The sequence below is a fragment of the Notothenia coriiceps genome, unplaced genomic scaffold (assembly GCF_000735185.1).
Source record: "Notothenia coriiceps isolate Sejong01 unplaced genomic scaffold, NC01 NC01_scaffold00023275, whole genome shotgun sequence".
NCBI lineage: Eukaryota > Metazoa > Chordata > Actinopteri > Perciformes > Nototheniidae > Notothenia > Notothenia coriiceps.
The window spans coordinates 188,754-202,679 of record NW_011355976.1 but is presented as its reverse complement, the minus strand read 5'-3'; the positions used below and the strand labels follow the sequence as shown (position 1 = coordinate 202,679).

General features: G+C 40.2%; 2 protein-coding genes and 1 long non-coding RNA gene across 6 annotated transcripts in view; 2 read left to right on the top strand and 1 right to left on the bottom strand.

Annotated features, from left to right (window-relative positions):
* Nucleotides 1–91: 91 nt before the first annotated feature.
* ntf4 (neurotrophin 4) lies at nucleotides 92–10,096 on the bottom strand. The gene is made up of 2 exons (XM_010781480.1): nucleotides 9,641–10,096; nucleotides 92–3,458 (listed from the first exon to the last, which is right to left on the bottom strand). The coding sequence occupies exon 2, from the start codon at nucleotides 3,437–3,439 to the stop codon at nucleotides 2,078–2,080; it is 1,362 nt and encodes a 453-aa protein (XP_010779782.1). The 5' UTR covers nucleotides 3,440–3,458; nucleotides 9,641–10,096; the 3' UTR covers nucleotides 92–2,077.
* A 197-nt stretch (nucleotides 10,097–10,293) lies between these two features.
* On the top strand, nucleotides 10,294–11,712 carry LOC104954383 (uncharacterized). The gene is made up of 3 exons (XR_799329.1): nucleotides 10,294–10,355; nucleotides 10,862–10,897; nucleotides 11,070–11,712. It is a non-coding gene; the product is annotated as an uncharacterized lncRNA (long non-coding RNA).
* A 122-nt stretch (nucleotides 11,713–11,834) lies between these two features.
* The window catches only part of hsd17b14 (hydroxysteroid (17-beta) dehydrogenase 14), a 51,462-nt gene continuing 49,370 nt past the window's right edge, over nucleotides 11,835–13,926 (top strand). For 2 of the 4 annotated variants that reach the window (XM_010781475.1, XM_010781474.1), the window contains exon 1: nucleotides 11,846–13,892. The gene's annotated coding sequence lies outside the window, so the exon portion shown is untranslated. Of the gene's footprint in view, nucleotides 13,893–13,926 lie in introns of all 4 variants that reach the window. The other 2 variants (XM_010781476.1, XM_010781477.1) reach the window with 2 other exon arrangements.

Genomic DNA, 13,926 nt, shown 5'->3' with positions numbered 1-13,926 from the left:
AGTGGTACCAAAGTGTTACAACTATTGAGGAAGGCATGACATTGGGGTCACATTTGAAACTCCTCACTTTCCCCCCCACGATGGGTTTGGGTGCTTCATGACTTGTAATCATCAGCTCAGGGTCTTGGGTATTCCTGATGATGAGAGAGGTGCAGAGAGACAAAACAGCGGCTCACAGCGAGGAGAGAACAAAACTGAAAGGGTGGACAGAAGCCGGTCATTTTACTGCACACACAAGCCATAACAGATACCAAGAGCTCTCTGGGGGGTGAGATCAGAGAGAGGCAGGGAGAGAGGGCGAGGAAGCCCGGGAAACAAAACCTTTAGCCTCTGTGTTTACGATGCATGTCAAACAAATGACAATGACCTAAAATCTTTTTTTTTGGTGGTGAAGATGATATGAGGTGTCTTTAAAAAATATATATCTGTATGATAAACCTATGGGGATTGGGAGCCTGGGGATCAATTTGTAAAATGTGTGTATTTTTTTCAGTTGTATTTATTATTTTTTACGATATCTATTTATTTTCTTTAGGTATGTATTGGATAATTGTATGTATATGTTCTGTTCCTTCTTGGCTTCATTTGAACTAGTTTTAAAAGTAAATATGAAACATTGAAAATGGTCATTCAAATACGCTACTGTATGTGTACATTTTGAGAACAAATTGTGCAATGATTTAACAGATTTCCATGATAAAAGTGATAGTAATACAAATTGAAAATATCATCTGAAAAATAAATAATAATGATGATGAAAATGGTGATGTAAAGAAAACAGAAAATAAAGCGATCCAAGTGGGTATGCTGATAATCGCAAACTTTCTCCATTTTCACCCCCCCCCCACTTTTGTTTTTCTTTCTCTTCTGATCATAGTCTCCTCAGTATAGCGCTTAGTATAACTACATTTACCCAGTTATTTACTCATTTATTTCTGAATTATAGATACCTTTTTCACTTTTCTACTATATTTTTTTGTGAGGCAAATATTGTACTTTATACATTTATTTTTACAACATTATATTTATTTTTAATGCAGATGGAAATTAGCTAATAGCTAAATCCGACAAATAGTTTCCTCTCTTTATGAGATGTGTGTTTTTTTATGCATTGCTCTTGTTTAATAAACACTAATCATTAGAACTTGCAGACAAAATATACATTACTTTTACGTGCAATGGAGCTAAATTATGGATTTGCTACTTTGACATGAGTAACAGCTCAGAATACTTTTACTGTCATTTGTAAAACTGCCTGGTATTGTCAGATAACAACAGTAAAATAACTGACATTTATTACTCAATATCTTTTGATATTTTGTGCTTTGAGAATTCAAATCTGCATATATATCAGTTACATTGTTGGACAATAAACGGCTGAGTACAAAGATCCTTTATTACCACATTTTACAGGCAAGCTGAACAAACCAGCAGATGTTAAAATGAGCTTGTCCTGGTGTCAGATAATTCACAAACCACATGTTTTTACATTCATGTACCACATTGAACAAGTTCCACACTGAGATGTTTCCTGCCATAAAACATTGTATAAAACCATGCTTAAGTTTGACGAGGCTTTCTGTATCACAATCATGGTAATCCAAATGGGAGCGGTAAAATGGAGCCTCAATAGGTGGCGCTCCTCTCTCTCTACCCGAGCGGCCCAGAGGCTGGAATTATCATCAGACACTGGTGAGACTACCACAAGTTTTTCTATAAATACACACAGATATACATAGCGTCATATATAAAGGTATACTGGTTTCATAGTGTACACAAATATCAAGGAATATATTAATATCAAAGACATACACATGCTTACATACTAATCAAAAATAACTTAGATTATGAAAGATAAAAATCGTACAAAAACAGTACTTTTTAAAGTAAAATCTCTCTCTCTATATATAGGAAACATTTCCCTAAGGTCTAGTATTGAGGTCTTCTTGTTTTTTTCAAAAGTCTTGTGAAGTTGTGGTGGAGGGAAGGAGAAATCCATCATGTTAAGGGAAATGAACCCAAAAGGATGTCTCACAGCTACTCTGCCTTGTGTCACTTTTTAACTCCCCCCCCACTCTCAGCCTCTCCCCTTCCTCCTCTTAATCCTGGGAGCCTCCGTGACTCTGGCCAGCAGCACACAGACGCAAGACGAGTCAATGCGGATCCACCTCCATCCGATTCTGTTGTTAGCATCTTTGGTGAGCGCTCTGACGAACGACTGCTTGACTTTGCACTCACTGACCCACGCTTTTCTATCCACGCCAAAGCAGCCGTGCCTGGCTTCGCCCGTATCGACTGCCACTGGTGCCACGCCGGCATTCGACCTGCCGTTGTTGCTGGACTGCTCTGCCTCGCGACAACGGGTCTCGTAGAAGTACTGTTTGAGTGGTCCAGTCTGGGTCTGGATCTCCTGCAAGATGGAGACTAAACGACCACGGGTGTCGATGGCAGTTTTCTTGTCATTAACCCAACCACTCTCTGCCTCGCACACAGATTTTTCTCCTCGCCTTCTGTCCATTGAGTGTGAGCGTTTATCCCTTTTAACAGAACGGTCAACCTCGGTAACTCTGGAAGAATCTGCCCAACTCGGAGGGGTGCTCCTGTCAATCGCCCGGTCCCCGTGACCCTCGATGTGTCCGTCCACGTCCTCCTGCTCTTCTCTGTCCCCGTCCTCCTCCAGCAGGCCGGTCTCCAACATGAGCAGGAGAGGGGGGTGTTCTGGAGGCGACGTGGAGGGGGAGAACAGGACTCGCGGGTGTGCGTCCAGAAACATCCCGTCTTCATCTAAGATATTGTCCATCCCCAGACCCAGCTCTGCGTCCAGGTTCAAGCCTCCTGTACTGATTGTAGGTGGATCTCTCAGCTTCTCCGAGGGAACAGTTGGTTCTGGTCCTCTTTGATCCTGTAGATGAGCAGCAGGACTGACGGCCTTATGGGTTTCTGCTGTAGTAACCAGCGACAACCGTTCTGTAGAGTCCTGAATATTGTCAGTCTTGTCTACAAACCTGGAGGAGTCCTGCCTGCTGCTGATATCAGCTTTGTAGTCCTTTGGTAGAGAGTTATCCTCGGTCCTGAGTGGTCCTCCTTCTTTGGGAACATCCACACTGCTTTTGTGATCGCTACCTGAGTTACTAATCGATTCGTAGGTTTCTTGATGCTCCACTTTGAACGTGGAAGTCTCTTCATCTGAGGAGGATTTCACATAATCCCTACGGTTTTGGAGGTTTTGTCTGTTGGTATGTTGGCTTAGAGCAGCAGCCATGTTGTAGTCCGTTTGTGAGACATTTTCATGGAAGTTGTAGTCCACAGGGGGAACTGCGAGGCGAGAAGCCTGGTCATGACGGTTGTGTTTCGTTGCGGCGGCAATCCTGGACATGGGGTTATGAGGAAAGGGCAGGGCCGAGGCAATCACCATGGCAACCAGGGGAAGCCAGTGCATCACTCCCAAGACGTATCAGCTAAAAACACAGAGTTGATAGACAGGAGAGAGAAATAGAAAGAGAGAGACAATGTTATTTTATACAATACCAACTGTGGCATATACAGTCAGCTTAAGTACCTCAATTAGGATGTAAAATGGGAGACTTTACAGGCAGCCCACTGCTTTATGACCCTGGTGCTTTAACCGCTGAGGTATGGCTTTAAAATCTTGGCAGAACTTGTGGAAAAATAGGACCAAATACAGCAAGGTCGCCCTCTGCTTCATCATGTGGGAAGATGAAGTTAGCCTGAACCCAGTAGAGTCTGAGAGGCTGACCTTCAAACTGAGACGCTGACAACATGGTATGTATGTAAGACAGAACATTTACAGCCAAAGGAAATGGATTTAAAAGACCTATGCGACCCGAGACAACAACCAGACAATCCCCTTTCAACTCTTGAAGACATGGGGCTTTCCTTTCTTTTTGTTGAAGCTTTTCCTAGGAACCAAGAATCTTGGAATCTCTTTAACATGGTTTACCTCAGATATTCTTCTGACGAAAACACACAAATTAGACCCCAAGCATCCCAGTACTGCTGAGGTAAACCTAAGGTATTCTACCTGTTCATACCCGGGCTGTGGGGATGATAGTTTTCCTTTGAAAAGATGATTCTCAAACATGATTTAATACATCTGCTGCATTCGATTGAAAGAGTTTACCAAATTTGATGTGCAATCATCACTGTTGTCCTTAACCTGCATTTTTCAAACCATGTGCAGCTTATTATCAAAAAACATTCGTAGTTGATTTGGTAAAGTAAACAATATAAACTGCAGAATGTTTGTAATAAATCCTCTTAGAGCTGAAGTCATGCAACAGTAATCAACATGTACAGTCTCAAAAACACAGTCAGAAACTCAAAACGTTTTAAACTTCCAGCTTCTCAAATGTGAACATGTGCGGCTTTTTCTTTGTCTTATAATTCAATCTCAATAGTCGCCTTGGGCACTTTTCAATGTTATCTTACTTTCCATAAACCAAACAAATAACTGTTTTAAAAATAAAACAATCAGCAGATGAACTGATAATGAAAAAATAATTATAAGTTGCAGCCCTACTGTAGTTATTAACTAACAAGAATATTTATATTAAATTACATTACACCACATTATTTTAATACAAAAATGTTACACAATCAAATATATTAAGAATCTAAAGCTTTGCAATTAAATAAAAAATGAATTAACACTTAACACTTGATCAAATGTGTGTTATTTACATCACACACACACATTAGGCTATGTTAAGTGATGAAACATTGAAAAGTCATTATGATAACTGTTAACCAACAAACCTGTACAAAAGTCAAATAAAACACTCCCTATGGTGAGCCAAATGTAAACACCTTTAGGTGGTTTGTCATGCCTGACATCACCTGCATGAAACGTGAATCATAAGTCAGGTAAAGGGGACTCATTTGTACTTTAAAGTGAGGTTCACCTGTGACTAACTGGGGAAATATTTCATTCACACGTCTATGTAGCATGTACATTGCATGCTACCACACTCACACAAGGTGAGCGTCAGTTTAGTTGTTTGTTTAAAAGCAGGGAAGAGGTCACTTGGAAAGAGTTAAAATAGGAAGAATGATCAGAATGTCAGAGATGCAGCTTTACTGGTGAGGCTCCTTCACCGTGTCCTCGGGCAGAAGAGAGAGAAGGAAAACATGTAAAGGCAACAGAAAACAAGCGTGAAGGAGTGGATATCGCCACTGTTTGTTTGTTTGCTTTTGAGTGACTGAAATGAATAGATATATCTTAGACCAACAGTGAGTGTGCACGCACATGTGCGTAGGTGATAGAAGTAAAGCCTCTTTAGTGACAGGACATGCATTCAGCAGGGCCACACCCCGGACACAATACAGCCGCCGGGGAGCAACAAGGTTTGGTCGACACATCAATCATGCAGTCTCCACGGGTGCTCAAAGTGCCTGCTTGTCACGCTGACGATAAATACCATCAAAGTGCCAGTAGCTTCCTGTTTTCTTTGGCTACTGATCCCCGCACCAGGCCTGCCAAATACTCACTAGCTTTGAACAGTAAGCTGTTAACACACCCCTTAAACTTGGAAGTCATGCAGCAAAGGTGAACAGAAGATATATTCAAATGAGCAAACTGTGGAGATGGGGGAGAAAGGGGAGGGAGGCACGAAACTTTAGGATTTGTGTTTATGGAGTAGGCCTGTCACAGTAATTACATTTGTTGGATGATATATTGTCCTAGAATTTATTCAAATTCAACTTCAATGTCAATCTTCAAAAAGATCGAAATGCTTTTTCGCACAATCCCCAGGAATCAAATCAAAATGATATACATATATGTATATATACACACACCTGTACACCCATATATATATATAGCTTATATGTACACATAATCTGATCGATATGAGCGATATTATTTTCATTTGATGAGAAATACATTTGTAATACGTAGGAATGTTTAGAAAACCCTGCTGTTTATGGTAGCATAATGTTGGCTGAAATGTTGATGGCATTCTTATGTCAACAATAGTCGTAATATATAAATTATTATTGATATTGTGAATGAAATATATTGGATATATTTAGATTTTGGAAATTGTAAGGTTAATCAAATGTGTCTTTTCTTGGTTTTCACGCTGCATTACAGTCAACTGATGTCTGGTCTAACTGGCTAGTGACCAATTTAGTCATCCACACTACTGAGGATTATTGAAACAAAATCTGATTGCGTAACAATGTTGTGAGAGCACCAAAGGTCAACCGTACAATATGGTCACAATAGGGGATTGATCAAATATATTGTGATATTAGATTTTCTCCACACCGCTATGCCTTAGTAAATAAATACCAATTTAAACACAAAAGTTGATATTGAGGCGAGCAAAAATGATCCAGGTCATGTCCATCTAATCGATTACAGCTAACTTTAATATAAGAGTCGAGGCTGGTAAACCATATGAATGCAAAATCTGTTGAACAAGACAGATACATTTTCTGACTTATGGGATGTTTTACCCTGTGTACATTTACAATTGAGAGATATTGTTCTGTTAATGTACATAGTTTTGGGTTTATATTTTCATGGATAATCATGATACCAAAGACAATTTTCCTGCCTCGGCTGGACAATAAGTTTTTCTAGATATACGTTGTTATGGAAAAAAATATTGAGGTCATGTCCATATATTGCACAATAAATCAATAACATAATGATCGTGACAGGCCTACAGTTAATGCGTGAGTTTGTATTCTGTTGCAGGACAGCTATATGCTTCCTAAGGGTTTTCCCTTCGGCAGAGTCTCTAAAGTGGTTCCTTTGTGAAACAGCAGGAGCAGCACTTTATCACCATGCTCCATTTGCTACAATGACACGCATCATTTGCACTCCCTGCAAGGCTAGACGGGGTCCACGACGTTCTCCCGGCCTCTGGATCAGACCCAAGCACTCCGAATCCCTCCCAGACGAACACACAGAAATCCCAGCCTCTCTAAAATCAAAAAACCTCACTTAGTAAATAGAACCCCACTCAACACTGCACACTTCTGTTAATCCTAATCTCCGTAGCCTGAAAATCTTCTAAATGAGCACAGGAAGAATACCCTGAAACCACAGGAGCAGGGCCTACAAGCAGACAGAGAGCAACGACATCACCAAGCAAGGCTCCATGAATAATCAAACTAAACAGACTAAACTATTTTCTGCGACACCTTCAGGAGCCTCAGTGGCCCCCTGAATTATTTAGCATTGATTATCACTGTGTATTAAGAAAGCGGCCTGTTTCTTCTCTCCTATGTGGCTTTATCATGCAGATCAGTCGGTGTCCTTCAGAAAAAACGTTTTCTTGAAAACCATGCAATACCGTAACATTCCCGTAAGAATATCAGGGAGATGACCTCAGAGGACATTTTTAAGTGATAGCTTGAGATGGATCTATTCCACTTTGCTTTTTGACTAGACTTTAAACATGCAGTGTTTCCCTCCCCCTGCACCACTATTAAGTATATTTTTATATTTATGATGTTATTCTTGTTTTGACTTATTGTAAAGCATCACGATTTCGTATACACAAGGGTGTTATGATATTAGTAGTGATGCAACTAACAATCTTTATATTGTCTTCTTTATATTGGTCTTTAAGTTTACAGACATACCAAGTAACATTTGAATATAACCACCTAGTTTTAACTCTCCAAAACATGAAAGACAAACAAGAAGATGCAGAAAAAACCAATAAAGGAAAGTGTTTTTGTAGTAGACGTGGCACCTGGCAAATTGGCCTGTCTACTGTTATGAGTGCTGTCAGTGTAAACCACAGGGGCTTAATCTATGTGACAGCATGAGTCAAGGAGGAATCAGCGGGGTTTACAGAGGGCGTCTGGCTGTGAGACCCTCACCAGGAAACAGATGCCATAAAGCAGCCCCACACCTGGCCGTGGCTACTGTGCTTTTTGCCTGTCAACAAAGTAATGCCCCCCTCATGCGTGGCTAATGTCAGACACGTCCGTCTGACAGAGTTAATGCACTCTGTGTTAGTGTTAGGACCAGGCCCCGTCCTAACCTAATCCTGCCTACTTTGAAGTCATCAGGGTGGAAGATGTCTTTGGTGGCCGGCTGATTAGAGGACAGTTTGCACATTTTCAGCAGATTCTTTCAGTCTGACTAAGCGGTCTGAAATGCACCTGAGTGTGACTGTCAGAAACGGTGACAACAGGAGTGGCTGTCGGACGTGGAAAAAACACACGCAGGTAAATGTTTCCCCTCCCTCTCTGTGTCTCTCTGTGAGGGTAGCGTAAAGCCTTGGTATCACATGTGCTCGTTTACAATGTCTTGCTGTCCCACTGTGCAAACAGCCCATTAATTCCAGGTCTGTGATTGTTTCATACCACGCTCAACCTGCAAAGATCCAGCCTCCTCCACTCTAACCCGAGACCATATGAAACACCAATCCGCCTCATCTCTCTCCCTGTAAATCTTTCATTGTCCTTTAAAAACATGACAATAGACTGATGCACAGTTGTGAAGTACATTTAATCAAGTACTGTACTACAGTACAATTTTAAGGTGCTTGTACTTGAGTTTTTCTGTTGTTTGATACTATATACTACATTTTAGAGGGAAATAATGTACTTTTTTTCCACTACAAATATCACTTGTTACTTTAAAGATTCAGATATTTGACAAACACATTATGATGTTATATTATAGAATAAGATACTACTTTAGTGATCCCATAAGGGAAATTCACAAGCTACCCAACAGATAAAGTTTATAAAGTAATAAATAAGTCCCACCTTTATAAGTTGAAACAGTAAAGTGACGAACGCAGTAATTCATCAATACTTTATTCTGAATTCGGCCATTCTGCATAATGGATACTTTTTACTAATGGTACTTTATTTTTTATACATTTGTAATATGAAAGTTAACATGACTTTTCTTTGCAGAGTAATTCTACGCTGCTACAGTGATGACACTTTTACTTTGGTACAAAATATGTGTCTTTATGCAGTAGTGCAATAATATAGCATGCCAAATGTCTTCATCTTCAAAGTGCTTGCCTGCCATCATAGTTATTGAATACAAACTAAATATAATAGTATTATGACAAAATGATTTCCATTGAACTTGTTCCCCAAAAAAAGCAAAGCCTTTTTAGCCTCTAATTTATTTTGAAGATATTAAATTAATACATCAACATCAGGTTTGTTTCTCATTATAACCTGTATTTGATCTTCCCTGAAGATCGGGATGGGACATTTTATAGCTTTAACTGCCTGCCAACAAAAACAAAATGTGAAACAAGCTACAACTTAAAAGCTGCCAAGTAAAATAAAATTGGATTGGGACACTTCAAAATGCATCAGTCATGAACAAGGAATAACACGAACATAGTTCTAAGAGCATTAAAGAAGAAAGACATTACATTTCATTGAAAATATTTAAATAAATAAAAATAAAAAGCCAGCAAGTTATGTGTGCATGCATGGATAAATAAGTAAAAAAACATTACAAAATAAACTGACCTAAATAAATATATTTACTAACATTATGTATCTAGTTGTGTGACCAACTGACTGAACACCTTAAAAATACAAATCATCAAATGAGTTATTGTGCACAGTGTGTAGTATTTAAACACGTTTAATGGAGGTCTAATGTGTAATAAAGACTTACCGTTTAGGTGAGATCCGGACCCCGCGTCCTTCCAGCTGGCACCACATTGATTATATATGTTCAGTCGCCAGTTGCTCAACTGGTTTAAAATAATAAATTCAACAAACACCGTCGTATGGAAAACACATAGCTAAAGACGTACATGTCTCTCTTCTTTATTAGTCCGTGACATCGCATGTGCCCCCCAGAAATCCGACGGGGACAAGATAAGAAAAGTAAAGTTAGAAACCAGAAAAGTCTCCGGTCCTGGGAGCGCTTCCACTGCAGGGGGAAAAGACTAGTTAATGAGCCCAGAAAAGTGTCAAAAATGTAAACGTGCCACAAAGTTTAGATATTCCATGAGTTGTTATTCCTCAAGAGTAGACCAGGGAAGAGGTTTCCCTGTTCAAATATGTGAACGAAGAAGTGAAGAGGTGAATAAGTTGGCGAAATGTTTTTATGAACTGAACTCCGCCTGAAACGCGTGAAGTCGGACAAACAGTTAAACTAGCTTTAGTTAGAATGACAACTTCCGGTTTTTCCTTTCAAAGTCAAACCTGCTTTTAGATGTCCGTATTGTAATGGAGCATTTGACTCGTAATCAGGCTTTTATTTCGAAGACATAAAAAAGCAACTTCCGCCGCAACTTCCTTTTCTCTGCTGCTAGCTTGACACGGATAATGACTCCGGTTTCTCCTGGGAAGCGCAGACAAACTGAAGTTTTTTTCCTCAGGAGGTTAGTATATTAAAAACATATCTACAACTTTACAACGAGTAACATATGCAAAAGCAGATGTGTCTGTCAATCTCGCTTCTTGGAGGCATATTATTAAACAGTATAATCAAGCGTTACGTGTACAATATGAGCCAAAAGTCACATTTTATGCTAGCTAGATTAAATGCATACAAACAAACATTGAGTGAGTTGTTAACTCAGACTTCACATGTGCGTGACTGTTTTAGTTCACCGCCTTTTTTTACTTTCATCCCCGCCCCATAGTTCTCAAGAAAAGTATTTGACGAATTAGCAGCAGTGTTGTGTTGGCACAGATCCACCTAAAGCGGGTTCATCATAGGTTGGCAACAGTGCAAATTATTACAAAAAATCTGAAGTGAAGATGGATGGCCCAAATCGAAAAACTTCTCTTCTGTAAATGCAGGTTGCAACATAATCACATTTGGCTCAATCTGAACCAGCTATCCGACTCTGCTTTCTTATTGCTTCCTGTTTGCTTGCACCAGATCCTTCTCTTGGGTATGTGCCTTGCTCTTTGGCAGGTGAGTGTTTTGCTGACAGGATCTTTGGATGTTGATAACTTAATTTGCTGTATTAAGTATTTTATACAGCTCACAAAATATATAATAGTTACCAAAGTAAAACAACATATGGCACTATTAAAAAAAAAAGAAAAAAGGCGAAAATCCTTAATCCATGCATTCATTTTAACAGGGGTAGTCTTGCTGATTTGGGGACCACAGGCAATGCTGGACATGGGGCCCCCTCTTCCCAGCCTCGACCACCTTCACAGAACGAGCTGTTGTTTTCTTTTTTTTACTTCTAAAAAAACTGCATCCAAGAAAAAAACTAATTTTGAAACTACAGGTAAAACAACACTGCTAGGTCTTCTATGAATTATGTTCATGACCTTAACATACTGCAAACTTTTTTAAAACAGTGTATAATAAATTTGCCTTCAACATCAGAGTCCTATGATTAAGTGGTTTCTCACTTAGATGTCAACATAGATATTTTCATTATTTAACGTGAAGATAACCGAAAACGATTCTTCCAAAAAGTGGATTTATTTATTGACGCTTCTGGCAAAGAAATATGTGATTACTCTTTGATGTGCTTCCAATCTGGAAATCTTTAATAGTATTGCAAAACCGATATGTATTGACGTTTGTTACGTTTAACATTTCATTATGTGGATTTGTTCTCTTGGTACAAGAATATACATTGGTATAATGTTCCTTCTTTTTAATTGGATATATTAATTTACTATCTATTTGATTTAGCTGAGTTTGCTTTGATGTTTGTTTACAGTGAACTACTTCTATTAATTGGTGTAATTAAAGTTATAAACACATTATCTGTATATGTTGGATGAATGGAGGCAGCTTTGGAACTCCTGTAAAAGTTGAAAGGATAAAAACAGGAGCCGGTGACTGGCTGCCCTCTCCACTCACAGGTCTTTGGGGGAAAGTCGGCGAAGGCCCTATGGAGACACAATGGAGGTCTATGGACGACGTGCACGTCGACAGACAGTTCAACGGGTCCTCTGAGCAGATAAGTCGTCCCCATACAAACCAGACGAGGGTTCATTGCTATTGACCCGCGAGAACAGCGCGTCCACAGAGCCTCCCCACCTTGAATGGCCTTGTTGAAAAGGAGAGCCATAAATTGTGGGATGAGCAGGGGGGGAGACTCTGCATCCCCCTCCTCTCGCATCCCCCTCTCTCACATGCTATCTCTTTCTTTCCTTTACCAAGTAGTGGTTTCCATCTCACCAAACCCTTTTCCCCCTGAATGTTTAAAAAGATGAAAGGATAAGGAAAAGAATGGAGACAAAAGAGGGGAGGGTTACGTTACAACCCTGCCCCTGAGAGACTGCTCATGAAAGAGTCCGGGGATGGGAGAGATAGGGACCGGAGAGGAGACGCAGAAAGAGAAGGGGGATCATGAAAAGAGGTTTTTCAAACTCAAAGCCGCTAAAACGGGACACTTCTGTATAGAGGCAGACTAAAGTGCAGTCTTCACTCAGGGACGGAGACATTTAACACTGTCAATACCCTCAAATAGAGGGGAGCGTTGATGTACTTGCACCCATTGACTGATTACACAAGCACACATGCATATACACACTATATGCATTTTTTTCTTTTTCTCTTAACCATGCCCATCGTACAGCAGCACTCAGTGTAGATTTCAGAAAATCTTCCACCAGATTATCGTTACCATTAACACACAAACACTGCCTGGTGTCTCCCTCACAAGCATTCCTCCTTCCTGGCATTTAGTGTCAGTCACTCGAAATCCTTGCAACCCTCCCACCATTCTCTCTACCTCTGAATTTGTCTGAACTTGCCCTGTATGCACTTAGATATTTCTGCCTCAGGGTGCATCAGTGAGAGTTGGAGTCTGAAAAAAAAGCAAGAGAAAGTTGTTAGCTTGATGCGGACAGGATTGGCGGTCTAACAAAGATGACGATTGAAAAGTCACTTACGCGCAGAGGTTGTTTTTTGCACTCTTGCTCCCACTCTCTCATAGACAAAACTAACTGCAACAATTCCACGATCAATAATGTACAGAGGTTAGTTCAATGTTCCTTCACAGTTTTTCTTTCTTATTGTCACGTCAGACTCAACAAAAGCCTTTAAGTCACAACATAATCCACGGAATAACACAATTGTCTACAGCGGTTATCGTTTTTTCCTTTTGGGATTTCTCTTTTCAACAAACGTCTTTCATGACCCAAACTGCTTTTCAGACTTTTATTAAAGCGTGACTATAACAAAACTGATCCTTTTCTCAACCTGTCTTTGACATGAGGAACTTGCCTTAGGCAACATCACTCACTGTGTCTCATATAGCTGGGATATTAGTTTCATTTTCTACTTATTATCTTCTGCTCATGATCCACCTTTGGACATTTCACTGTATTCACCTATTCTCATTTCCAAATGTCACTTTCACTACCTCCAGCTCCTCTGAGAAATGTTTTCCCACACGCAGCGCCATCACACATCAACTTGTTGCTTCGCGTTGGACATCCTCCTTCGTTTGAAACTCAGATCTGAGCGTAATTGGAAGGTAGCTATTATGGCAATTACTGCAAATAGCTGAGCTGTCAGGGCGAGCTAAAAGTCTCTCTGTCCACAAGTGAGCCAGCGAGTCAGACGTCAGACTTCAATTACAGATGCTCGACCTCCCTATGGTACCAGTATGTCAGTTCTGCATCATCTCCTCTTCCATCTTCACACACTTGGATTCTCTGCGTCTGATTTGTTTTTCCTTTTCAACGCTCCTTCCATCATTCACCTTTTAATGCACTCCACTCCCTCATCGTCCTCCTTCCCCCTATATTCAAACCTCTCTTTAATAGGAGTTGCACTGCCATTTGTAACAGTATCATACACACTGAGGTATGGCTGCATATGTTTCCAATTTCAGGAGTAATGCTTCTCTCTGTGCAATCTGACCCAATTAGCCAAAGCCTCCTGGAAATGCCCCAGTCGGCAGCCATGGTGGTAAAGAGGTAAAGGGTCAAAGGTGAGGTCATTCAAAGGGGGGGCCATACTTATGA

Bases quoted from the DNA above. Each gene is read 5' to 3' on its own strand.
- ntf4 (XM_010781480.1), bottom strand. From the start codon at position 3,439: ATGCACTGGCTTCCCCTGGTTGCCATGGTGATTGCCTCGGCCCTGCCC.